The sequence below is a fragment of the Varanus komodoensis genome, unplaced genomic scaffold, assembly GCF_004798865.1.
Source record: "Varanus komodoensis strain SLA01 unplaced genomic scaffold, ASM479886v1 scaffold63, whole genome shotgun sequence".
NCBI classification, from domain to species: Eukaryota; Metazoa; Chordata; class Lepidosauria; order Squamata; family Varanidae; genus Varanus; species Varanus komodoensis.
Window position 1 is genome coordinate 159165 of NW_025336259.1, and position 25547 is coordinate 184711.

The window sequence follows — 25547 nt, forward strand, 5'->3', positions numbered from 1 at the left end:
GGGACAGAGAAGACGCCATGGTGGCCTTGGGTGCAGTTTTATTTACAATGGGACGATCCTCAGGCTATTAACAGGCGGGAAAAACACTGCCGAGAGAGAAGGGAAGAAGGGAAAAAGAAGAGGGCGCTCAGGAAACGCTCCAGAGACTGCTTTGCTGGCAGACCCCGCTCCCCTTGCCCTGCTGAGCTGCCTGGCTGGGAATGCTCCTCAGGGCTCTCCCTGCACTGCAGCGCTGCCTTGCCCAACCTGGCGCCCTCCAGATGGGCCGCATGCCTTAGGGAACCGTCTTAAAGCACAGGAGCTCCAGGTCAGCACTCCTTTCCAGGGGGCCTTGCCGTGAGATGGCAGGTGGTGGGAGGGGCCTTTTCCTCCCTCTCCTATAATGCCAGAGCCTGGGGGGGTCACCTGGGTGGGGGGAGCCGTGCCTGAGTTGCACCTGGGCTTCCCCGCTGGCTGCCCCCTTGCCCCCAACCACCGACTGTCTTGCGGAGTCTTGGCATTGGCGGATCTCTTCCTGCTTCTAGGAGGCTGAAATACATCTAAGACCTAAATGCTGTCACGAAATGATGTACGTGAAAATTGGCGGGTGTTTGGGGCATTTCTGCCCCCCTCCATGAGGCAGCCCCTGAAGTGCAATTGCGCCCTTGGCTGAAAGGAGTTCTGTGCTGAAGTGGGGGGGGGGTGCCCAGCAGGTCAGCCCCCCCGCGAGACACAGAAAATGCTGCTCCGCATGCCATGCATCTGGCGGCCCTTGCTACCCCGCTGGCAGCCCCCTCCGTGATGCCCAAGGCCGCGAGCAGAACGCTCCCTTCCACTGGGGGGGATCAGTTGCCCCCCCGCAGCTCCTCATGCACCCCCAAATCTGCTCCAGAAGCTTTGCTGCCCTGTCCTGGGCAAGCTCAGGACACACACCAGGCGCTGCGCAGCAGAGTCCCGTCATGCCAGCAAACGCCTCGGTGCAGCCCACGGGCAGGGCAACGCCCCCCCTTTCCATGCGCCTGCTTCTCTCGCCGTGCCCCCCCCATGGCGGCTCTTGCACCCCCCCGTGGCTCCCACTTGCCTCCCGGGCTTGCAGAGAGCCAGGCAAGCAGCCAGCCGGGAGCAGAACCTGCTCCCCCCACCCCACCTCTGCGATCTGGGCAGAGGGAAGGCGGAGGAACAAGTGGGGGCATGGCCGAGGGGGGGTGCAGCTCCGGGGGCTCTTCCCAACCGGCCCCTGGCGGGAACCCAGCCGAGCTCGGCCTCGGCACCGGCCGGAAGGTCCGCTCAGGCACGGACCGGTCCCTGCTGCCCGCCTGGGCTCACCACTGGAATCCTCCGATGGGCTCTGTAAACCGGTGACGGATCAAGAACGTCGCGACGGCCTCCGCCACCTGGGAGACGGAAAAGCAGCGGGGGGTAAAGGGAGGCCCCCCTCCAGGCCTGCACAGCCGCGAGAAGCCCCATCTTCCCCCTCACGGGCAGGCCTTCCCCAGCCCGGGGCCCCCAGGGGTGCTGGTTTGTCCCGCCAGCAGGGAGCGATGGCGGCTGCCCAGGCAGGGGAAGGGTGGATTCCCGGCCACCCGCCCGCTGGGTGCAGCATCTTCCACAGCTCCTCTTCCTCACAACTCTCAGCAAAGGGGGACGCGCACATTACAACCGCCTGAACGGACAGAGCCAGCCACGTGCGTGAGGCTGAGGCCTGCGGTGCGGATGTGGTACGGCCAGCTCCGAGAGGACTCCACCACCACTCACTTTGTCTGGGGCATCCTCGTGGACCGCGTGGCCGCACTGCGGAAGGACTTGCATCTGGAATTTCCCTGCGGGTGGGAGAGAGGGGGCCGTGAGGCTGCAAATCTTTGCTCTGGCCCTTTTTGGACCCCGTAGTCCAGACAGGGGGAAAAAACCCTTCGGGGACACTCGAAAGCCGCAGCTGGGATGGATGAGGCAAGCTGCGGGAATCTGAAAGGTTTTTCGGACTCTGCTCTAGCTGTGCTAGCCAAAGTGAAGTCAGCGCAGCCGAGGATCTGTTTAATTCAGGCTCCTCCCAGGCTTTGGAAATTCGGTGCGCTAGCCTCATTCTGGAACCCAGGGCTGGGCATGGGCGATGGGAGTTGTGATTCAGCACATCTGGAGTCCCCCAGGTTGGGGGAAGCTGCAGTAAGCACTGCTTCTTAAGAGTGCAGTCAAGAGAACTAGGAACTTTCAGCACAATACAATCCACTTCTGTCTCACCCAGTCGCCAGAATTCTCTGAGTGGTTCATGAAAACCAAAACCTTAAAATACGACACAATAAAATATAATTTAAGCCAGTTAAGTGGCGCGGTGGGAAGACTGTGAGCTGAGCCTCAGGAGAGGCGGGTTCTAGTCCATACTCAACCACGGGCTGACCCTGGGCCCATGGCTCACGCTCAGCCCAACCCACCTCACAGGGTCGTTGTGAGGATGAAACGGAGAAGGGGAGGACCTCTAACCCACCATGGGTTCCTTGGGATGTACAAGTGATAGATAAATAAATAAGTTGGACACAGAATAAACCAGAGTATGAGCATCTCACTGGTTTTTAGATATTAAACAGCAATGTGGAAGGACAAACGAGGTAACAAGAGAGCCAGTGTGGCGTGGTGGTTAAGAGCGCAGGACTGGCACTCAGGCGATCCGGGTTCAAGTCCCCGCTCGGCCATGGAGCCAGCTGGGGGACTTTGGGCCAGTCACAGGCTCTCAGCCCAGCCTGCCTCACAGGGTTGTTGTTGTGGGGAGAAGATGGAGGAGGAGAATGATGTAAGCTGCCTTGAGCCCTTTGTAGGAAAAAGGCAGGATATAAATCGAAATAAAATAAAATATAGGAGTCCAACATGGAAAGGACTTCCCCGGCGCTGAAAGGGCAAGCCTTCCTGGGGAAGACGGGGTGCCACCACTGCGAAGTCCCCTCCTTAGCGGGAACACTTCGGAGGCGCTCTCTGAGCCTGGGCAAGGGCACAGGACCTGCCTGGCCGCTGGGCATGCTGGGAACGGGGCGCCCCTGTTTCTCTGCACTTGCCCAGGACTGGAAGCATGTAAAAGGCTCACTGGCCAGAGGGCGCTGGGAAGCGGAAGGGCCCAGGACCAAGTCCGGCTGCCAGGCTCCCCTTAACGCTGCACTGCAGCCCAGAATGCAAACCGGTTTTACCTTGCATTTGGCCGATGGTCAGATCCTTGTCCAGTCTGTCAACACCTGAGAGGAACGATTGGAGGGTGGGGAGAAAGGAGGAGAAAAAGCAGATGGGGGAAACACATGATTAGACTCAGTTTCCTGCCCTGCTGGCGCACCCCAGAACCATCCAGAACGTCCTGGAATTGCTATTTTAATAAGTAAGGAGGACAGTGGAGGGACCGACTGCCAGGGCACTGGATTTCTTCTGTCCTTCAACTCAGGTGATGGCCTTCCCCTTAGAACAGACGGGCTGTTTCTACAAGAAGCAGGAGAGCCAGATGTGGGTGTACCAGAAGCACAGTGAGATATCCAGGACACAAGCTGCCATCCTGACCCCGCTCCACGCTCCCCTCTAGAGAAAGGCCGGCATGTCCGGGAGCTGCATCCCGATGCCTAGCCTCTTCTCTGGCACGCTAAGCACATGCGTGGTGCCAGGCTGGACTGGACCGGGTCCTGCCTGGTCTGGCTCTCCGCTCACACAGTGGCCGCCCTGTTGCACAGTATAGCGCTTCGTCAGGCGGCCACCCATCACAAGGATCCGGCCGGCTTGGTCCCAGTTTGGCGGCACACAAACGGGGAGTCTCGCTTTGCAGGAGCGGCTGCAGCTCCCGAGCACAGCACAGCGCGTTCCCCAGAATGAACCTGGAAGAGGCTGACGGAAGGGACCTCTCTCCGTCAGACGCCCTTGGCAGCTGCTGCCGATTCCACGCAGGCACGTGCCGGGCTGGGGAAGACATGGCAGTCCTGCCCACCAGAGCCTCGCTGGCTGAATTTGGGCCAGCCACTGATGCTCAGGAGGACCACCTGGCCGGAAAAACGGTGGGATATAAATGTGAACAGAAAAAGGGACAAATGTGCTGGCCTGAAGCAGCTTCTGAAGCTTTCAAGGGACCCAGTGAGAGGCACAAGGGAAGTGGCCGAGGATCTTGGTACGTTAAAATAGCCCGGTGCCTTTCAATGGGCCTGCATGATCAAACTGGTGCCTTTCAATGGGCTTGCATGATCAAACTTAAAAAGCAGTGACACATGTTGCTCGAGGGGGGTCCATCAGGGTTTCTCAATGTGGAATCTCATAAAAATGACCCGAATGACCTGGACGCAGGTCCCCCCTCCTCTACCAGATCCTTTTTGGTGCAGATCTTGGGGCTTGGATCCAGATCACTTGAGCCTGATTACTTCCCAAGCCTGATGTCCTCCAGATGCTCTGCATCTGATGCCCATCGTCCCCACCCAGCATGACCAGCAGTGAGGAATGATGTGAGCTCTAGTCCAAAACCTCAGGCTAGGGAAGGCTGGCCCAACCTACCTCACAAGGCTGTTGGGAAGAGGGAGTGGGCTGGGAAGGAAGCCGGACGCGAGTTGCGCCCACTGCTTCCTGGGAGTAAAGGCAGCATAAAAATTCTAGAACTGCGATGGAGCTGGAGTTTGTTATTCTACTCGCACAGAACTCTGATATTTAAAGTTTTTTAGGATTCAAGGAGGGGATCAAGGTTTGGGGTCCTAGCTATATATTATGGCTCAGCACCAGCTGCACCAGCTCAGTCATACAGAAACTGATTGTGTGGAAGATGTGCCAAGCACGGACCCGAACAATCCCTTCCTCTCCCCAACAAGCGGAGAGATTCTCAGTTTCAGAAATCAACCTTTACAAACTCCATTCCTCCCTCGACAGGCAAGCAGGGAAACTTGACCCAAACAGCAGCGGAGAGAGACAAGCTCTCACTAGGAGCAAGACAGGGAGACAGGCCTACCAGCCAGAAGCAGGAGTTTGGGGATGGGGCAATTGAGGAAGAGGTTGGAAAGGCCCCGGAACCAGCCGTCCCAGTATTTCTCAGTCTTTGCCAGTTCAATCCGCCACGTGTACGCCGCCTCTTTCTTGGTCTGCAAAGGAAGAAAAAGACTCCTGCTTGCACGGCAGCGACCCGAAGAGCTGCCGAAAGGCATCGCTGCTGGGCTGCAGCGGTCACAAGCCGGTGCAGAAATACTGGGCTGGATCCCAGGAAAGGAAGAAGGAAAAACCCGCAGGAACCCAACAAAAATGGTGCACGATTCACAGGCTAATCAGGACCTAAACCTCAATGGAAACTGCATGTATTTCTCAGACAAAGCTGCATAAAGCCGTCACAAACTCTTGGCTACTGAAGGAAAAAAGAACAACACCCAGGAAATGACATTCTCACGTCAGGGAAGCCGTTCTCTTGCCGCCACCCAGAGACTCACGCCGCGGGGCTAGAAAGCTACGGCAGCTCCCTCAACCACACGCTGGACCGCGGACCGCACAGCTTGGACATCCCGTGAGACGACAGGCCGCCGATGACTCTGCGCCTCAACACTCCTTCCAGCATTTGCTCAACCCGCCTCCACTAGGTGAATGATGTGGAACAGGAACTTTGTATATGTTGGTACGTGTGAGTGTGCGCATATGTATATGTACCTATTTATTAGTAATACTCTCAAGATCAGGTTAATACACCTCCGGCCAGCGCTGTACGTTTTCGCTTTCCTTTTCGCTTTCTGTATATCATATGAAAATTAGAAATAAAAAGTAGGTAGTGAGCTCTGAGGAAGACTCGTGTTGGCCTGTCATAAACAGTGATGCGTTTTGGGTGCGTTTATTTATTATGAAGCTTTCCTTATGTTCTTGTTTGCTTTGATCTAAGGCAACTGCTGGAAAAGGTGCAGGGGAAGCTGCTTCAGGTCAATAAAGCAACTTTCTCACAAGAACACACGGAAAGCCCCGCCGGATCAGACCCAAGGTCCAGCCACTCCAGCACTCAGCGCGCACGGTGGCAAACCAGCTCCTCCGGAGCAAGCGCCTCAGCAACTGGTCTCGGCAGGCACGCCACTTCCGGTAAAGGGAGGGACACACAGCCAGCAAGGCTGGTAGCCATGGATCGATTCCTCTCTCGGGCATCTGTCCAGTCCCCTTTTAAAGCCATCCAGACTGGCAGCCATCGCCTCTTCCCAGAACTGCGGTGAATCCCACAGTTTAGGCCTAACCATGGCGGACAGCACTGGGGCACTCCAGAAGCTTTGGCTGGCTAGTTCTCCCTACTCAGACTGGCAGCTGCCACACAAGACCAGGCCCCCACCTCGGCATCATCGTCTTTCTTCCTTTTGTTCACCGTCTCTCCGTTCTCATCTTCCTCCTCCTCCTCCTCCTCCTCTATAATCCCTTCCACGATGGTTTTCGGGCCGCCCGGACTTGCAGCTCCTTCACACCTGATTGAAAATCAGAAAACATGGATTCCTTTCCCGTTTCGGATGTTCTAAATTAGCCTCAAGGGTGAGGGGATACATGGCACAATACAAATAAAAGAAAAAAAAATAGCATGTCATATTATTTTTACTTATTTCGTTTCTATACCACCCCGTAGCTGAAGCTCTCTGGGCTATTTACAGCAATGCATAAAAACGTAACAGTAAAATACAATATAAATGCAGCCTTAAAATGGATTTTAAAAAGCTACAAAATGCAGTTAAATGGCTCTTCATACTGGAGGTTCTCCGTGCACATTTTCTCTCAGCAATACAGAAAGGGAGCCTTGCTCTATTGCTGGGGGAGAAAACAACCCGTTTTCTCCAAACCACGATCAGGGATAAGAGCGGGTTTCTCTCTACTGGAAAAGGCAGCCTTTCAACCTCCACAAGCTGGACTGGGCCTGGCGGAAGAGGTTTCCCTCTCTTGCTATCTGGAAATCAGGGGCAGGACTTCATTCAAGCCTCAGAAAATTTTGGCTCGACATTACTGGAGCAGAATGCATTTCTTGATTTCTCACTTCTGCTCATTCCTATCCTGTCCGGAGGACACACCAGAAATGAAGGCACAAGCTGCTCGTTAGAAACACAAGCTCCGATCCTGAGAACCGTGCTGCAGGTTTGCTTTCATACCAGCTCCACCTACTCGAAGTCCCTTGAGCCCCAAGGAAGGTCACCTCTTCCTGCCAGCAGGACGGGCGCCGCACGGCCAGGCTGCGAGGCGAGGCCTGGGGCACCCCTTCCTGAGAGAATGAGGCCGCCATTTCCTGGCCGTCCATTTCCCTCCCTCCGTTCACACGCATGCGCCACAACAGAAGAGCCCGGGGCTGGTGCGGAGAGTCGAGTTCAGAAGTCACAACCTACTGTTTCACTTGGCCGACCATGGAAACCCTGGCAGATTCAAGGTTTCTTATCTGTCCACTTTTCACACTAGGGAAGGGAGAAAGAGAGTAGAGCAGAGCTGGTCATGGACTTCTTCTTTGGAGCACACTCAGCAGGATCATTTAGTTATTTAATTATATTTACATTCCACTTTTTCCTGTGAAGAACCCAAGGTGGCTTAACTTATTTTCACGAGAACACTGTGAGGTGGACCAGGTAACAGTCAGTGCCTGGCCTGGAGTCACCCAGTGAGTTTCATGGATGAGTGAAGACTAGAACCTGAATCTTCCAGGTCCCAGGGTAGCACTCTAACCACTAGGCTTTATTTGCTAGATCTATCCCCATTTTTTCTTACACTGAAATCAAAGCAGTTTACATCATTCTCCTCCTCGGGCTCTCAATCTTATGCCCACAGCAACAACCCTGTGAGGTGGGTTGGGCTGAGAGTCTGTGACTGGCCCAAAGTCACCCAGTTGGCTCCATGGCTGAGCGGGGACTCGAACCTGGATCGCCTGAGTCCCAGTCCTATGCTCTTAACCACCACACCACACTGGCTCCCTATCTATCTATCTATCTATCTATCTATCTATCTATCTATCTATAAATAAAGTCACCCAGCTGGCTCCATGGCTGAGCGGGGACTCGAACCCAGATCGCCTGAGTCCCAGTCCTATGCTCTTAACCACGACACCACCACACTGGCATTATAAATCTTCAGTGGTTTTCAGTTTGTTATTCTTTATGTTCTTCTTGCCACGCTCCTCTGCTCAGGCTGCCCTGAATTTGTTTTGCTTTGTTTTTCTTGTTTGGATGGGTGAACGTTAAATTAAAACTAAATGAACTGTGTCATTTATTCCCAAAGGGGTGGTCATGTTAGACTCTGCATCTTTCGTGGACAATGACCACTGCATCTGATGAAGCCCTCAGTATTTTTACTTATTTATTTATATATATTGTGATTTATATCCTGCCTTTTTCCTACAAAGGGCTCAAGGCACCTTACATCATTCTCCTCCTCCATCTTATCCCCACAACAGCAACCCAGTGAGGTAGGTTGGGCTGAGAGTCTGACTGGCCCAAAGTCACCCAGTTGGCTCCATGGCTGAGCGGGGACTTGAACCCAGAACTCCTGAGTCCCAGTCCCGTGCTCTTAACCTCTACACCACACTGGCTCTCTCCCTCACCCGTCCCACAGCCCAAGGGGGCTCGCATGGGTCCCCCACACAGCCTCCGATCGAAGCCCCAACAAGACCAGCTTTCTCCAGCTGTCATGAGGGGGATGCCACCAAGACCACAGTCAATCCACTCTACAATAATGAGCTCTACAAATGCGCCATGAAGCTATTCACCTCCACTCAATGGCATTCTCAAGAGACTTGAACGTTTTGGGGCGGCTCCGAAGGAAATTCTGCATGCTGTTCAGTGCATCCATGGCCGTACCTACAAACAAAAGCCAAGGATGCAAATATTATTATTATTATTATTATTATTATTATTATTATTAGAACATTTCTATGCCGCCCCTTGCTGAAGCCCCGGGGCGGCTTACAACACAATAAAATACAATACAAAAATAACAATATAAAATTAAAGTTAATAATATAAAATAAATAAAAAATATAAATGATATAAAAGAAGTTATAAAAGAAAAGTTATAAAAGAAAAGTTAAAGAAAAGAAAAGTTAAAGAAAAGAAAAGAAAAGAAAAGAAAAGAAAAGAAAAGAAAAGAAAAGAAAAGAAAAGAAGTCGCCCTGGCCAGATAAATAAGTAGATATTGTTAACAATTAAAATGACGTTTAAATAAAATAGGTGATCTTGCTTACTCCCATCTTTGATTTTCTTAAAAAAAAAGATGTTTCTAGTCCTCATGAAGGAGAAGAAAAATCTCAGCCTCTGTATAATTCTTTGCTTTCAGGTAGGAGTACGGCTGAGTGGCCAGGTGACTCCAATCAGCACGTCCCTGATTTGATTCTCATAGAATGACAGTCCAGACTGTGGGTTGTGTGAACCCGACTCTATGGTTTAACAACAGCTTCTCCTCCTAGACTGCACGTGCTGAACAGCCCATAGTTAAACCATAGCACAGGATTTGCACATGTCACCCACCCACTACTCAACAACCCCACCTTAAATCCATACCCTGGACTGTCATTATGTGCAAGTCCAGGCCATGGCATTCTTTTTATTTTTATGCTGAGTTCCATTAACTGAATAAACATAAACAATACAATTAATACTCTGGTAATAAACATAATTAAATAATGCTAATAAACATAATTAAAGAATACAATAACAACAGTGCTACCTCCGCCAAGGCCAACAAATCATGTTACTTTATGTAAGATCATTTATTTATTCAGGTTGCCCACTTCCCTTTTATTAAGACATATTCAATAGGTCTGTAGCATCTTCTCTTATTAAAAAACATGCCCACATAATTTCCTGGATTGATGAAGAGCAGAGTGCACCGAACTCCGCAAGCTTGACTTGCAATTCTGGTAATTGTTGCCTAGTGCTGGTGCTCAGAAGATGAGCTGGACGTTTACCCTGAGCTGGGGATGATGGGGAAAGTGTGCTTAGCTGCAGCAGTTCACCAATGTTCAAGAGGGACTCAGTGGAGGAGCTCACCTAGACCAGTTTCTGGTGCAGAAATTTCAAAAATCTGTAAAAAAAAATTACTAAGCTACCTTGTTCGCTTCAGTGATGGACCCTGAACACGAGACAGGAGGTCACAAGAGCAGCCAACTGCAGAATTAGCAGCAGCCAACCGCCCACACTCAGGTCGAAAATAGTCTGGATATCAGCCGCACAAGGCTTAATGAAAAACAAGCCATTTAGGCTGTTGTTACTGCTGGTCCTTACGGCTCCGGCTGACTTTTTCCAGGCTGCTGTTCTTTTATGATGATTTTATATTGTAGCATATTAAACATTTAGCCTCCCAGATAAGATGCAACTTGAAAATCTTCCCCAGAAACGCTTTTAGATGATGTAATTTAAAGTGCCTTCCTTGGGGACGCATAACCAGAACATCCGTGGACAGCCTTCCCCCACTGATGCTCTGCAAATGTGCTGGACTGCAATCCCAATCATCCCCAGCTAGCATGGCCCGCAACTGCCCTCTTCTTCTGCCGATACGCCTGCAGGACACCGAGCCGGGGAAGGCTGGGCAGCTGAGAAGAGGAGGAAACGAAACGAGCTGGGCGCCCGGCGATGCCGAGACTTACCTTCCACGACATCGATCATGCACAGCCCCAGCAGACTGGGAATCAGGTTGGACGCCGCTGTGTGCACCGCGATGGCGCCCCCCATGCTGTGGCCAATCAGCATGATGGGCGGGGAGAGGTCGCCGTACATGACTTCCACCACATTCCCCACGTCTCTGCAGGCAAGAGGAGGCACACAAGGAGGTGGATACCACACCTATGGTCGAGGACGCGGGGGAATACGCGCACGGAATCATCTCTCTTGCGTTGCATCATTTAATGCTGCAATTCTGTTCTGCGTACTTTGTTCTCCTTCTGAGAATCTGGAGCCCCCCACCCCCAAAGCTGGAAACCATATTCTGCAACTGGTCCCCCACCCACCTCTGGGAGGCACCGCTTGTGTGCCTCTAAGTTCTCTCTCCCCAGAAAGCTTCCCTGGAGCTCACGCTGATCCCCTGCAGAGCTAGATAAATCCCCTTTTCTTCTGCCCGGTCCTTTAAGTTTTTCATATCTGAGGACTGCATTCAGGCTACTTTTATCTGCTACAGTTAAATTTTATGATTTTATTGTACAGTATTTTTGTATCATTGTATAAATTTATATGTACACACACAGCATGAAAAGGTTTTGCAAGAATGGGACATGAGTATTAAAACTACTGCACAGAGCTTTGGCTGTGGGAAGGTATAGAAAAGAAATAAAACAAACAAGCAATGAGGACTAGAAACTTACTACGACCCTACACACAAAATTTCCAAGAAGCAGAAAGCTGGCCTGTGAACTCAGCCCTGCTTTAGCTGGGGCAGCACCTCAGCAATTTCCCAGTCCCTTGAACTGGGCGGCTCGGATAAAACGTGTATTACCAGCCTCTGCCTCTGCCAATGCCCAGCTCCCAGGCATGCTGGGGGAAAAGACCTTTTGGGAGGTCTTTTTGGGAGCCGCACAAGGTCTCGGCACGCAAGCCCACGCAGGCGCCGTGGATCCGAAAGCAGCAGGTGCCCGTTTCACAGATGGCCTTCCTGGAAAGGACCCAAGGCACCTGCCTGTCTGAAGGGCTCAGTCACCTTCATGTGGCAACTGCAGCACACGAGAGAACCCAGGCAAAAGGAAGCTTCTTCAGGGGGTAGACAATGGCCTTTCTCCCAGAACCTTAATTGCTTAAGGTTGCTTAACCTTAATTAATTGCTAATTTATTTATTGGTTTTAAATTATTGCCTGGATGTTTCCAGCTTTTTATGTATTGTACTGTTATTTGTTGGAAGCCGCCCTGAGGCTTATGCGAATGAGGCGGCATACAAGAATCCCAAATAAATGAATCTATCAATCTATATACCTTACAAGGAGGGCTGGGCAGCTCTGGAGCAAGGCGCTGCAGCTTACGTGCAAGGCCAAAACGGAGCTGAAGCAGCCGTTCTGCAAAGGAACAAGCAACCTTTGCCCAGGGCGAAGCGACAGCAGGCGGAAATGCTCGGTCAGACTGAGTCACGGGAGCTTGGCCAGACCCACAAAGGCCCATTCAGGCAGGCCAGGGCCCAGAGCACCTCCGGCTGCTTCAGACTCGCTGCTAACTTCTCCCCATGGTGGGTCTTCTGAGGAGCTCTGTTGCATGTCAGAACCCACCCCGTTGTCTTTCCCGCAGCTGTGCCACAACATAGTTGGAAGAACCCGAGTTCGGCTCATACGGAGGGAGGCCTACACTCACACATAAAGTTTAAATGCTAAAATTAAATGCTTAAATGCTTCCATATTTGCCCTCCCGCCCCTTGAGAGCAGCGGCAGGGGCCCTCCTCCAGGAACCTTCTGTGAAAGATATTTGGAGACTGAGTACTCGGAGCAGGGCCTGCTCTGCGGTGGCACCCTACCTGTGGAATGCGCTCCCCAGAGAGGTCCGCCTGGCGCCGTCGTTATTTGTTTTTCGGCGCCAAGCCAAGACCTTTTTATTCAAACAATATTTTAACGCCTTTTAATATTATTTATTGGTTTTAATTCTACAGCCAGGGTGAATCTGGATTTTATTTTTATGTGTACTATTTATATGTTTTATTTATTGTATGGAAGCCGTCCCGAGGCTTATGCGAATAGGACGGCATACAAAAACTCCAAATAAATAAATAAATAAATAGCCTTTGAAGGGCTTCTTTAGGAGAGAATGTAAGAAAGCTTGCAGTGCCAAACTCAGGAAGCTAAAGCTCGGAGCTGCAAAAGCCGCACTGCAGGTCGCACTGGAATCAGAAGCTTGCAAGGTCAGCCGCGGCCAAGTCCTTGGCTTCTCCACTGAGGCCACCTCTCCGCTTTGTGGGAAGGTCTTCTAATTCGTGCAGGGTCGGCATCAAGGATTCCTGGGGTAAGGGCACAACGCGTTTGGGATTCTCCGCGCAGGAGATACAGAAGCTGTTGGAACAGATCCTGTGGCCAGCAGGGCGACCAGCAGGAGCGTGACGGCAAATGCAGCCCCCGATCAGGTTGTCCACACCTGGGAGAGCCGCCCTCTGCTCTGCCACATGACTAGGTGTGAAGCTGAGTGCCGAGACCCCCGGGCAGGGGGAAAAGCAAGCGCTTCCTCAGGCAGCGCCAGCTATGAGAGTCGCCTTCCTAAACCGCAGTGCGTGGCTTTAAAGGGGGACTGGGTGAATTCAAAGAGGTGGGTATCAGTCGTTACTAGTCCTCATGGCTCTTGGCTACCTCCGGGATCAGAGGCAGTGTGCCTGTGCACACCCATTGCTGTGGAAGATGGGTGGGAGGGTGCTGAGGACCTCACATCGGGTTCATGGGTTTCCTGCAGGCAGTTGGTGGGCCACTGTGTGAGCACTGGGCCAGAAACCCTTGCTGTGAATCAGCAGAGCGCTTATGTCCGCATCATATACCACCTTTCTATTCAACCAATATTTTAGCAATGTTTAATATTTATAGGTTTTAATTGTGCAGCCAGGTGTGTTTCCAGGTTTTAAATGTATTTGTATTGTATTTATCTGTTTCTGCGAGCCGTCCCGAGGCTATATAGCAAGGGGACGGCATATAAACACTTTAAATAAATCAATACATCATAGTTCTAGGCAGTAGCTAAGATGGCCGCAGAGTCCCCGGTTTGTTCAAATCTGTCATCACCCCTCTGCTTGCAGTCCTTTCAAGCACAGCTTTCCTCAGGTGCAAACAACCTGGGTGTTGTCCATGCAAATGCTCGGAGATGAGCTCAGGGACCGGACTCGGGGCTCCCGATGCCACAGAAACAGCGCTGCCTTCCTAAAGCGGAGCACATGTTCTACAGTGGACCAAACTGAACAAGTGGAAAAGGAGCTTTCCCATGCGCCCTTCCAGCCACACCAAAGCAGCCTGAGGGCTTCACCCTTACAGGGCCAGCTCCGTTCCTGGCCTACGAACGAAGCCACGACAAACCCCCCTGACAAGCATTTGACCGCACAGGATGCTGGACTGTTTGGAGGGCTTAAAGACTCTCCGCTCAAGCTGCACGGAAATCTGGCAGACTGAGGAGTGGCTTGTCAGAGGCTTCCTCGCCAGAAAGACAAAGCACTACAAAGCGGGCATTGAGGACCGACTTACTTGGACATCGTTTCTGCCGAGAGGTCTTCGGGGTTCCTCACTTTTGTCTCGCCTGAAGAGAAAAGCAGAGCCAACTGCACAACGGTAGAATGTTAATCGGCGCTCAAGCCGACACCGAGGCTGCTCCGGGTAGCCCGGAATCGAGGGCGGCCTTTCCATCCCGCTCCCAAGCAAGACGCGGTCCAGTGACGGAAACCCTTGTCCAGCCCAGGGGCTGCACTCCAGAGCGGAGGAGCCAAAGGCAAGAAAGCAAGAATTTTATACTGTTATATGTGTTTGATATTGTTAATTTATGTATTTTAATTTATTTATTTGTAAGCCACCCCGAGGCTTCGGCGAATGGGGCGGCCTAGAAATTTTCTAAATAAATAAATAAGGGTGGGCCCCAAAGAGCAGCATGCTGGAGCTTAACGCTCTTACTCCCAGTCACTGGGGAACGGCATTCCCGCTTTTTAGCTGGCCCCAAACTGGGAAGTCACCAAAGAGGGGGTGGCTGGGGAAAAAGGGAATGTGGCCATTTGGCCTGCCCCAGGCTGGGAATGCAGGCTGAAGCTTCTGCACCCCTGCAGTAGAGACTTTCGCTATCAAAAGGCAGGATTCACAGCGGTACAGAGCCCTCCTCTACTTCCCCAGCTTGGTGCCTTTCCAGTGCGGTGACTGTTAACTCCCCTTATCCGCCTCCAGCATGGCGACTGCTGGGGAAGGGCTGCTGGGTAGGGTCCTCTCATCACTGTTTCAACCTTCCAGTTCAGAAAGACATTTGGCCGCCTGAACAGTGCCAGCAACGTGAATTACTGCTGTCCAGTTCTTGCCAGTTTAACATGCCCTTCTTTGATTGAATGCTGCACGCGTTTTAATGTACCGTTCTTCAGCTATCAGAAAAGTGGCACAATTGAAAAAATATTTGTGCAGTAAAATAATTTATGCATGTTTAGACAGAAAAATCTCCGGCATTCAGACTTGGTTTTCTGTCTAAAGACATAGAAGGTGGCATCCTTTACCATGCTAAGTGGGGTTAGATGCCTTGAGACTGCATCTTTTAACAGTGGCATACTCTCGAGGGAGAGCGCTGTGCTTTGTATTTCAGATCAGCATGGGTGGCGGGTGGGGGAACAAAGGTTTCTTGAATGGAAAAGACTTGGGTTTTATTCGGTGAAAAGCCTTTGCTTACCATGTCCTCTCAAATCCAGAGCCACGATTCTGCACTGAACCCGGCTGATGATCGCAGACTGCGAGAAGGGATAAAAACACACCATCAGCGAAGTCAAGTCACACACGCCCCTGGGAACGGGGAAGGAGCTGGCCTCTACAAGGGTTTTGGTCCTGTGAATCAGCTGAAAGGAGGTGCTGAAGAGGAAGTGGGGCACGAGAAAGATGAATGAAGTAAGGGAGCGAAAGAACTGGACCGGGACTGGGAGGAGGCCAGGTCTGTGGCGGTGGACCTCCGAAGTGTCTGCAGGGGGTGGGAGGCACAGGGAGGAATATCCCATGTTCCTCAAAGGGGAAAATAAGGCGGCAGGTGGGTTGCTTTCACCCATTTCAGAGGCCAGAAAATTTGACCTCTGCAACCTGCAATGGAGAATGTGCCCTGCAGCTTGTACTACTGGCCGACACGAGGCTCCTCCCTGCCCGCTTTTGAGATTTCGGCAGGTTTTGCATGGCCCCTTCACCAAGCTTTTCTTCACGCTCAACAGGGCAGGAAACTTTGCGGGAAGACATTAAGAGGAGGGTCTTTGGAAGTTATATTCCACAACCAAGAAATACCACATTCTGTATGAGATTTGGGGCTCTTTTGTACAACTGCAGAGACTTCGGGCTGCTTTACAGAACTCAGCCTTGAATCGACACACCAAGTCAAAAGGAGCTGCCAGCCAGAATAGGAGCAGCACAATATGGCAGGTTTCTGTAACCTGAGATCCCTTCAGGTCTGTTGGACTACAATCCCCATCACTCCAAGCAATACAGTCAACTTGTGGCCCTCCAGACGTTTTCACCTAGAACTTCCATCAGGCCTAGCCAGGGACTGTGGGAACTGTAGGCCAAACCATCTGGAAGGAGATGCCCACACTAAAGGCTGCAAAAGTTCACACACTCTTAAATTAGCATCTTGTTCTCAGTTGGGAAGAAAAAGAGAGGGAGCCCAGAACAGCTCCCATCCAGTTCTTCCTGGAAAAAAGGGGATTTTAGAATGCCAGTGCTGTTCTCTCTCATGTATACACACTCACTCACAATGAAGTGATTTTGAAAAGAAACAAGCTGCTGAAGATTAGACCATTTGTTCCCACCACCTAACAATATTTGCATAATCACGTTATTTTCAGCATGGCAGTGATCAAGTGGTATTTATGCTGGAAGGCAGCTTTAAAAATAGGTCTTTTGTTTCACGACAATCAGCTGGGTGGTTAAAAAAACAGTCGTTCTGGCAGTGCTGGGGAATACCAGTTGAAGGGTTCCAAAAGAAGCGATGGCCAAACAACCACCTACAGAGAATGGATGCTCTGACAGGCAAGGCTGCAGTGGCGGCAGCCATTACGATTCCAAACCTTTAAAGTGCTTGAGTACCGGCTAGTCGAAAAGAGCAGAAGACTAGGAATGGATCGTTGGAATCAGCGAGAGCCAGTGTGTGTGTCGTGGTTAAGAGCATGGGACTGGGACTCAGAGGATCCGGGTTCGAGTCCCCGCTCAGCCATGGAGCCAACTGGGTGACTTTGGGCCAGTCCGACTCTCAGCCCAACCTTCCTCACAGGGTTGTTGTTGTGCGGATAAGATGGAGGAGGAGAAGGATGTAAGCTGCCTTGAGCCCTTTGAGGAAAAAGGCAGGATATAAATCGAAAAATATAAATAAATAAATAAAAATCAGCACAAGAAACGCACAGGGCAGTCCTGTGAGGGTCTAGCCCAAAGGCTGTCCCGTTAAATTCGGTGGGGTGTATTCCTGCATCAGAGGGGACAGGACTGCAGCCTTTGCAAAGAGGAATGGGCCTGCCGGATCAGACGCAAAGGCCATCCCACCGTGCGGCTTCCAGCAACGTTCAACTGGTTGCTTTCTGGGCAGCTCACGAGAGCGGCATGTGAGACCAGCCGGGGCCTTTAATGCGTACACCGTGGATGGGGTGAGCATACATACCGGGTTGCTACTTTTAATCAGACCATTCGGCTCAGTCTGGGGCCTGCCAGGTGTGATGGACTACAACTCCCATCATCCCCACTAGGGACAAGGCTGAGCTATGATGTTTGTTACAGGCGGCAGCTCTCTCAGTTCTTTCCCAGCCCTGACACCAGACATCCTTCAAACCCATGGGTGGGAAGCTTCTAGAGATGCCCGGCAGCTCTCTCAGTTCTTTCCCAGCCCTGACACCAGACATCCTTCAAACCCATGGGTGGGAAGCTTCTAGAGATGCCCGGGAGGCTTTCTGCACTCCACCCAATGAACGAAAGTCGGTCAGTCTATGATAACATCTTGGTAATGAAAATGCGCTGCTTTGCTACCGAATTTGCCGGCAGCCCGCTCCAGACTGCTCTAATGGGCAACTGTCGCTTGTGGCTCCTTTTTTAATTTTTAAAATGTATTTCATGATTCATCGCTAGGGTTCAGCAGGGACCAAGCGACATATTTTTTGGCAGCAATCGAGTCAAATTTGGAGCTCATTCCCGAGAGGTTTTCCAGCTGTAATTAGCTTCTATCACCAAGACAGGATGCGGCGTTACAACACGGGAAAAGTGCTTGCAATTCTGTCCTCTTGGTAAAAGCTCAAGCCCAACCCGGTTATCTTCTCCCCACCCACTGGGACCAGTCATCTCACCTTGGCCCTCTTCCCGAATATCCAGCACTCGGCTGCCAGAACCGTCTATACCTTCTGCTGCTCTGACCACACAACTCCCTTCTTTAAACCCTTCTCTGACTTCCTGGGTGCTCCTAGACCACGCTCGGCCTCCGTCTCCAAAGCCTTCCAAGGACCCATCGCACACTCACCTGCCCCTCTCTGCGGCATCCCTGCTTGGGCTTTCTGCCACTCCGGTTCCTCCACCACGCAAAGGACGGCAGCCCTTCCTACCTCACTGCCATGTCTGCTTGGACGAGTGCCTCACACCACTTATGGCACCCTGGTTTTCTCAGATCCATCCAGTCCCTCTTTATTTTTTATTTATTTTCTGATTTATATCCTGCCTTTTTCCTACAAAGGGCTCAAGGCAGCTTACATCATTCCCCTCCTCCATCTTATCCCCACAACAACAACCCTGTGAGGTAGGTTGGGCTGAGAGTCTGTGACTGGCCCAAAATCCCTGCTGTGATTTGGCCGCATGCAAAGCCCAGGCACATATAGCTGCAGATGTACCCCGCTGTGCCTGCGCACCCCTCTTCACCCCTTTCTTGTGTATCAAATTTTGGAGTATAAGCCCCTCGGGTCGGGGTCTGTTCTCTTGCATTCTGCAAAACACTATGTGCATTAATGGTGATATACTATGGAATGGCCTGCCAGGAGAGATTAATCAGTTACTCCGGACTACTTCCTTTAACGGGGAGTTCGATGTGTCTCTTCTGGGAACTACTCTGGGAAGGCCTGTCAGATCAGTTTAATGTAATTTGCATTTAGCTGAACTTTTAACTATTCTTAGTTTTGATCTCCTGGAAACTGCCCAGAGCCTATGGGCATAAAAATCAAAATAAAGTGAAATAAAAATATATTCTAGGTGACAAAACACCTGGCTGCACATTGGTTCATGGGGAGTTTTGGAGCCCCCCCCCCCCCAGGTCCCCAGCCTCTGTGGTCTGGTCCATGTTCAGCAGGCTTGGAGGGGTAGAATTGTACTGGGAAGGTTGGCATATACTCCATTTTCCAGGAGAATGGTTAGGATCGGAACATTGCTGGGCTGGGATGGGGCTGCAAGAGGAGGAGGGGTGTGGTCCTCGGAAGGGGGTCTGGGATTCCCAGGGGGCCCCCAAGCCTCCATAACTGCACACGCTTCCTCTACATAAACGGAAGCATCCACGACAACAGAAAAATGTGCTACCAGGAGCTTACGTACCGTAAATACGGCCCAGGAGAGAGCAGAATGGCCTCCGCCATGCAGGAGGAGGAGGACGGGGCCCTCCGATCCACTCTTGTAAATTCGAAAAGTGTATGAACAGTTAAGGACACGACAACCTTTGCCAGAGAAACTGCTTTGAGTTCAGCTGCAAATCACGCTTGCGCAAAAGGGATCCCGTCCTCTTGCACAACAGCAGGTGCTCCAGAGCTTCCAGGACGACATTTCCCCAACCAGCCCTCTCCTCGCCATCTCCCACATTCACTTTTTTAAAAATGCACACCCCACCTCCTCCTCAAAAAAGAAACCAAAGCTGGTAACAAGAAGCCATTAAGAACAGATTTGAAACCCAAGGCAGGCATGATCCAGCTTAAAAACACAAGGAGCGATGTATCAATAAAGCCACAAATTGGTGCAGGGGAGAGAGAAAGAGTCACCCAGCACATCCAACAACCTGGTGGAGTAGAAAGACCTGCGTCATCAGTGGAAGGCCTGCCGACCGAGTGTCAGCTGGAGAAAGAATGACCAGCCCTGGGAGAGGCTGGCGGCCGCTTCCCCACCAAGCCCCCCGCCGCCACGAGGACGGCCTCCCCTGCAAAACATGACGCAAGGCGAGCTGTGTCAGAAGGGGCAGCCCTTACGACCGGCCTTTTTCAGCACAGCCAATGCCGCGTGCCTTTCTTTCCTCTATTAGCATCACTAGAGAAATAACTTTCCCAAGGATGTGCCAGCCAAGTCTGTACCTCAAAAAAACAAGGAGGTACAGACATTTCTAGCCTGAACGCAGGCCACTCCCTAAGGATCAGAGTGGCAGGCCCAGAAAGTTTCATTTTCTTACAACACCCTTAGCAAAGTACCGCCAGCTGGGAGGACAACGGTGCAACAGAGAGTACATTGGCTTGAGACAGTCAGAAATGCAGCCCTACAAATTCACTGTATTATGAGCGCATGGCAGGAATAAGCAAGCAGAGGCCGAAGAGAGGATATATCTTTGCCGGAGTCGCTCTCGACCACCACGTCCTCCATAGATTCAAAGTACTGGCTCCACGGGACTGGGGAATAGTCACGCTTCCTCCCGGGCCTGGAAAACAAGAGTTGATGCTCAGATGGTATCTCGGACTTGGTACAAAAATAGAAAAACCCTTTGCTCTACTCCGGAGAGCTCCTTACACGCAGAATAGCAGTGCCTGCCAGGGACAAAAAAAGGAAGAAAGTTGGGAGCGCTGCTCCCATTTCGGGTGGTACACATTTAGCACATTCACCACGGAGAACAGCAGAATCCTTCGCGGTCTGATTTTTGACATCCGAAAACAAGCGACAGCAGGGATGGGGGGGGGGGGTTGCACCTGGGAACGCTTTCCATATGGATTCTCCTGGACAACTGAGCCAACCTTGACTTAACATGGATCTTTCTTCTCTGCCGATTTTAAACCGCTGCTGGTTTTTCAGGCGCACCGTTTGCCGCAGGCAACACGCGAATGCTTTGTTCTTGCACTGCCGGTTCCGGGGGGACCAGTGGGGCGAAAGCGACAGTCCTGTGGCAAGGGACTTATTGCGGCAGCACCTTCCATGGGGCAGAGCCTTCTTTGTCACAGACACGCAAGCTGAGCCCTCCCCAGATCTCTTCCTCTTTTCATCACCACCAAGGCTGTTGCTTTGCTATTCACTGGTTCGCGCAAACCTTGTACGAATGTCATTGAGAAGACGCAGGCGACTCACGGAAGAAACGCCTGCGGCCATATTTGCCCTCCCGCCCCTTCAGATCGGCAGCAGAGGCCCTCCTCCGGGGGCCCTCCGGGAGAGACATCAGGAAGCAAAGTACCCGGAGGAGGGCCTTCTCTGTGGTGGCGCCCCATCTGTGGAATGCGCTCCCCAGAGAGGTCCGCCTGGCGCCGTCATTACTTGTTTCTCGGCGCCAGGCCAAGACCTTTTTATTTAAACAGTATTTTAATAATCTTTAATATTTATAGTTTTAATTATGCAGCCAGTGTGTTTCCAAGTTTTAATTGAAATTGTAATTTTATTTGTTTTATTTATTTGTGTTGTGAGCCGTCCCGAGGCTGTGTAGCAATGGGGACAGCATACAAAAACTTTAAATAAATAAATAAATAAGAGGCGCACTGCTACACATGAAATGGCCCATAAAGCTCAGCACTGCTCCAACTGCCTGTTTCTCCTAAAAACCAGTACTTAAAATGATATTATAAAACCATTTCTGTTTGATTTATCATCTGGTCTATTCCCAGAGCCTCAGGGTCATGATGGCATTAATTACCTTCCACAAACAACATCTCTGCTTTCTAAATGCTTTCTACGAGGATTATCTTTATTTAGGCGTGCCACTGAGCACTTGCCTAATTCTCTGCAAGAAACACAGGCAGTGCAAAAAATTCAGAGTGGGAGATAAAATGCCAAAAATGCCTTGCCAGATGTCCTTGGTGTCCTCGGGCGGCATGAACGGTATATGCGCCCAAGGTGGCCTCTCCCAAGCTGGTACCACTGGATGCCCATCAGCCAACCAGCCAACTGAAATTATTGCCTTTCTCCCCAGCTGTTCTACTAATAACTTGCTTTGTCCGAAATGTTAACCTCAAGTACTTGGAGTCAAGGCGTGAGCAAGACACCATATTCTAACAATTCATCTTTCTTAAGAAGAATAAAGAGCTTAAGTTTTATACGAATAAGAACAGGAGTATCCACATATAACATCGCAGCGATCCTCGGGAGTGAGGCAGTGGAACAAGGGCCTGCTCCTCTTTATCAGCAGGGATCCAGAGGTCATCTACCATCACCACCCCAGACTTCCCTCTGAGCACAGCTGCACAGAGATGCATTTTCCCAGCGACAACGTGGTCCTTGCTGTCATGCAGAGTGTGGCAGGGAGCAGATTAATTAAGATCCAGCAGATGAAAACTCCTAGAACAGGTGATTAATATGGATCGGCAGGCAACCTGCGAGCTTGGTTTCTCCTTGCAGGTGCAGTTATGGGGACTGACGTGATGAGCACCTTGCACTTCAGAATAGATCACTATACCTCAGACCCTGGAAATACCCAGTTTTGATCCTTATATTGCAGATAAACAGCGGATGGCAAAAGAGAGCAGGCTGCCTAAGCCATGGACAAAATTTATGACCAGATGACATTTGAACCGGCAGCCACACAAACCACTGGCTATTTTCTTTGCACCTCCAGCTCTTGACCACCCCAGTTAGCTACCTGTCCTTGCTACTCTTCCACAACACACCCACATGACCCCAATCAACTTCCTGGCACTGTTCCGGGTTACATCCAGCCTCAGCCTAACTTGAGCCCAATCGCTTCCACGGGTCTAAGTGGGTGGATACGAGCCACTGTGGCCGCTGATCGGAGGCAGCCTTGCAGGACTCCACTCAGCCTGCAGACCCTGCTGCAACCAGAGCGAAAGGTGACAGAGGCAGCAATGGCTCTCGTTTCTGGAAAGCCAAAAAGCAGCGCAACGCCAGTTTCAGGGCAGTGCCGCACACCGACAGACAAGCGCTTCAGTTAGAGCATTTGCCCTAGAAAGGGCCTTTCACACACAACCGGCTTGGAAGGTGAGAAAAATACCAATGGGGGCCAAACTGAAGCCCTGCAGGCGTCCTGAGCTGAACCCAAGGAAGCCTAATGCCAAGCGGGAGCCGAGTGGCCGGATTTCACTAGCCCAATGGTGGGGGACTGGTAGCCCTCCAGCGCTGGACCCCAGCTGAGGCTTTGCAAGATGAACTTCAAGGGTGTCTGGAGGCTGCCCACTCCACACCAGGCACATGACTCAAAGAGAGCCCCTCTCCCAGCCAGGGGAGTGCCCAGCATATGGGGGGGGGGCTTGGAATGATGGCTGTCGGAATCCAACACAGGCTGAGAGAAGGCTGTAAGATCACGAAGAAACCTCGCAACGCCCCATCTTCTCACAGCCAGGTATTCTTGGCTGAAACAACGCTGACCACAAACCAAGCTAATCCGCCCCCCTCCACACACACACACAGGTGTGCACACAGAATCAACTAAACCTGCAGCACACAAACAACACTTCTGCCCTGCAGCCAGGGGCCGCAAGGATTAGTGCTGAGTGTAACCCCCCCTTGAAGAAACTCCTTGCCCCGCTGGACAGGGACTACATGGGAAGCTGGACTACCGGCCCAGCTTCAGCCCTCCCCAGTGTGGTGCCCTCCAGATCTGTTGGACTACAACACCCTTCATCCCCAGGCACCATGGGTGCTGTAGGGCTTGACAGACGCTAGCCGAGCTCTAGGGTGGGAAAGCCTCCTGGCCCTGCTCTTAGCAGGAGGCGTTCAGGGACCCAAGAGGGGCACTTCTGCATGTGGAAACGTGGTGCGGCCCCCCTCCTTCCCCCCACCCTCGGCGTCACATCTCCCGGTGCCGCATGTCTCCGCCGGGGCACCTGCTCGGGCAGATCGCGGGCAAGGCAGGTGCTGCGCTGCTCTCCTCGTAACCCTCCAGACGCCCGCCTCCTTGCCTCTTCCACCAGGTGCGCCCCACAGCGCCAACCCCTTCTTTGCTTCTTCCAAGCAGCCTGGACCATCCGTTCCAACATTCCTCCCATCCGCTCTTACGCTGACCGACCTCCCACTGCCTAGGAGAGCCCCTCCAGCGGTAGGCGCAGCCCACCCTCACCCCGTGCCCTTTGGCCCGGCAAATCTCACAGCCGCCCCTGCTGCACCGCAGGGCTCTGTGTATGTGCACCCCCTCCTCACCGTATACACTAAGCATTCGTATATCATACCTAATCCAGGAAGAAATTCTTCGGGGTTCTCCCTCACACCTTCTCCTGACAGATCCTGTTCTTCACCCACCATGACCTCGCTAGAGCGCTCCCCTGGGTCAAATCTTCCGAGGTAAGAATGGGAACACGGGTCCCTTGAGCAGAGCGAAGCCTCAGCCTGAACTCCCTCCGGGGGCACTTTCGGTAAGGCTCTCTCTGTGCAAGAGGGAGCAGCGGCAGCATCTATAGAGGGCTTTGCCACAGTCAAAGCCAAACACATCAGCTCACAAGCCATCAAAGGGGCAGTTTGGGGCTTTTTGGTGGAGGGAGTACCTGCCCAGCTGAGACATCAGCTGAGCTGTGATAACCAAAACTAGTTGTTTAGGAAGGCCCCTGGCTGGAAAAAACCTCTCTCAACAATGACTAAGTCGAGTGGTTTGCTTTTCACTTGCCTTACTCTGCCAGGATTTTACAAGTTGCTGGTTTCATTTATGGTACATGGTTTTTAGAGCACTCTTAGATCATTTAAAGCAGTTTGTAAATTGGGTCTTAGCACACACGTCATTGCTTATGAGAGACTTTTTGGGGAAGAAAATGGGAAGGGAGTTCTATGTACTTCTAAAAATGAAAAAAAAACAAAACCCTATATAATCATCCCATTTTTTTTCCGTATCAGCACGGCCACCTGCAGTACAAGAATACAGGACTGACCTACCTTGCAGGATTGCTGTACCCATTGAATGGAACCTTCCCCAACTCAACACCCCCCAGATGAGCTGGATTACAACGCACACCATCTCTCTGCCACCCATGTGGTCGACCCATCTGGGAGTGGCATCGCTTCCAACAGGATCATCTTTTGCCTGCACTCCCTCCCGCATAAACGCAGACACTGGGACACAGCCTACTCCCACTCTTTTTTGGGAATCTCCCCCTACGTAGTACAAGCCCCCCCAACCACAATAACCAAGGCGGCCTCCAGGGACCCTCCCAAGATAGAGACCCCCAAAAGAAAAAAAAATACGGGCCCCACTCCATCCCACACGGGTTAATTTTTCCTCATTATGGCTTTGGAAGGGCCCCCAGAGGGACCTCGAGCGAGCCCCCATTCTCTTGCACAGGGGGCAACCTGACCCCATGCATGCCAGCCTCCCGCCAGCCCCATTCTCCTCCCAAGCACTCCCCACACGGAGACCCCTTCGTGGGAGAGCCGATGACGTCACACGGAGGCACACCATCCCGCCGCGTGACGTCATCCCCTCCGAGTGACGTCACCCTCCCATCCCCACACCTTTCCTACCCCATGCGCATCTTGGGCGGGGCCTGGCCGCTGCCCCCCGCGGGGCCCGGGGGGCGAGGCGGCAGGCGGCCGAGCTGCAGCTGCTTCTCCAGGGCGGACATGGCGAGGGGAACGCGGCTGGGTCCGAGGCGGCGAGGAAGGGGCGGGCCGCGGCCGAGCCCCGCCCGCCCGCCTGCCCGCCTGCCTGCCTGCCTCGCACGAGCCGCCGGCCTGCTGCTCCCGGCGGCCCCTGCGCGCGCCGGCGAAGGCTCCGCCCCCGCCCCGCGGCCCTATGGGAACGGGAGTTCTTCCCAGGCACGAGAGAGTCCGGGAAAGGCTTTGAACGAACGGGGCGGCGCGGCGGCGCTTTTTACGTCACCGGGAAACGGCCCCCAGAGCATCATGGGTACTGGAGTCCTTCTTCGGA

At 52.2% G+C, this 25547-nt stretch overlaps 1 protein-coding gene across 1 annotated transcript; it reads right to left on the minus strand.

Moving 5' to 3' along the window:
* Window positions 1-21: 21 nt before the first annotated feature.
* PPME1 (protein phosphatase methylesterase 1) lies at window positions 22-25265 on the minus strand. Its single transcript, XM_044450218.1, has 14 exons — window positions 25142-25265; window positions 20090-20183; window positions 19103-19195; window positions 15246-15303; window positions 14075-14126; window positions 10538-10692; window positions 8663-8753; window positions 7296-7361; window positions 6266-6395; window positions 4925-5054; window positions 3150-3194; window positions 1735-1799; window positions 1306-1373; window positions 22-86 (listed from the first exon to the last, which is right to left on the minus strand). Exons 1-14 carry the CDS (start codon window positions 25240-25242, stop codon window positions 68-70), a joined length of 1167 nt encoding a protein of 388 aa, XP_044306153.1. The 5' UTR covers window positions 25243-25265; the 3' UTR covers window positions 22-67.
* Between the last annotated feature and the right edge of the window lie 282 nt (window positions 25266-25547).

Bases quoted from the DNA above. Each gene is read 5' to 3' on its own strand.
- PPME1 (XM_044450218.1), bottom strand. From the start codon at position 25,242: ATGTCCGCCCTGGAGAAGCAGCTGCAGCTCGGCCGCCTGCCGCCTCGC. The intron at 20,184-25,141 runs GTAGGAAAGGTG...CTTGTTTTCCAG, and splicing joins CCGCCCAAGATGCGCATGGG to GCCCGGGAGGAAGCGTGACT. The intron at 7,362-8,662 runs GTGAATAGCTTC...TCCCTTCCCTAG, and splicing joins GAGAATGCCATTGAGTGGAG to TGTGAAAAGTGGACAGATAA.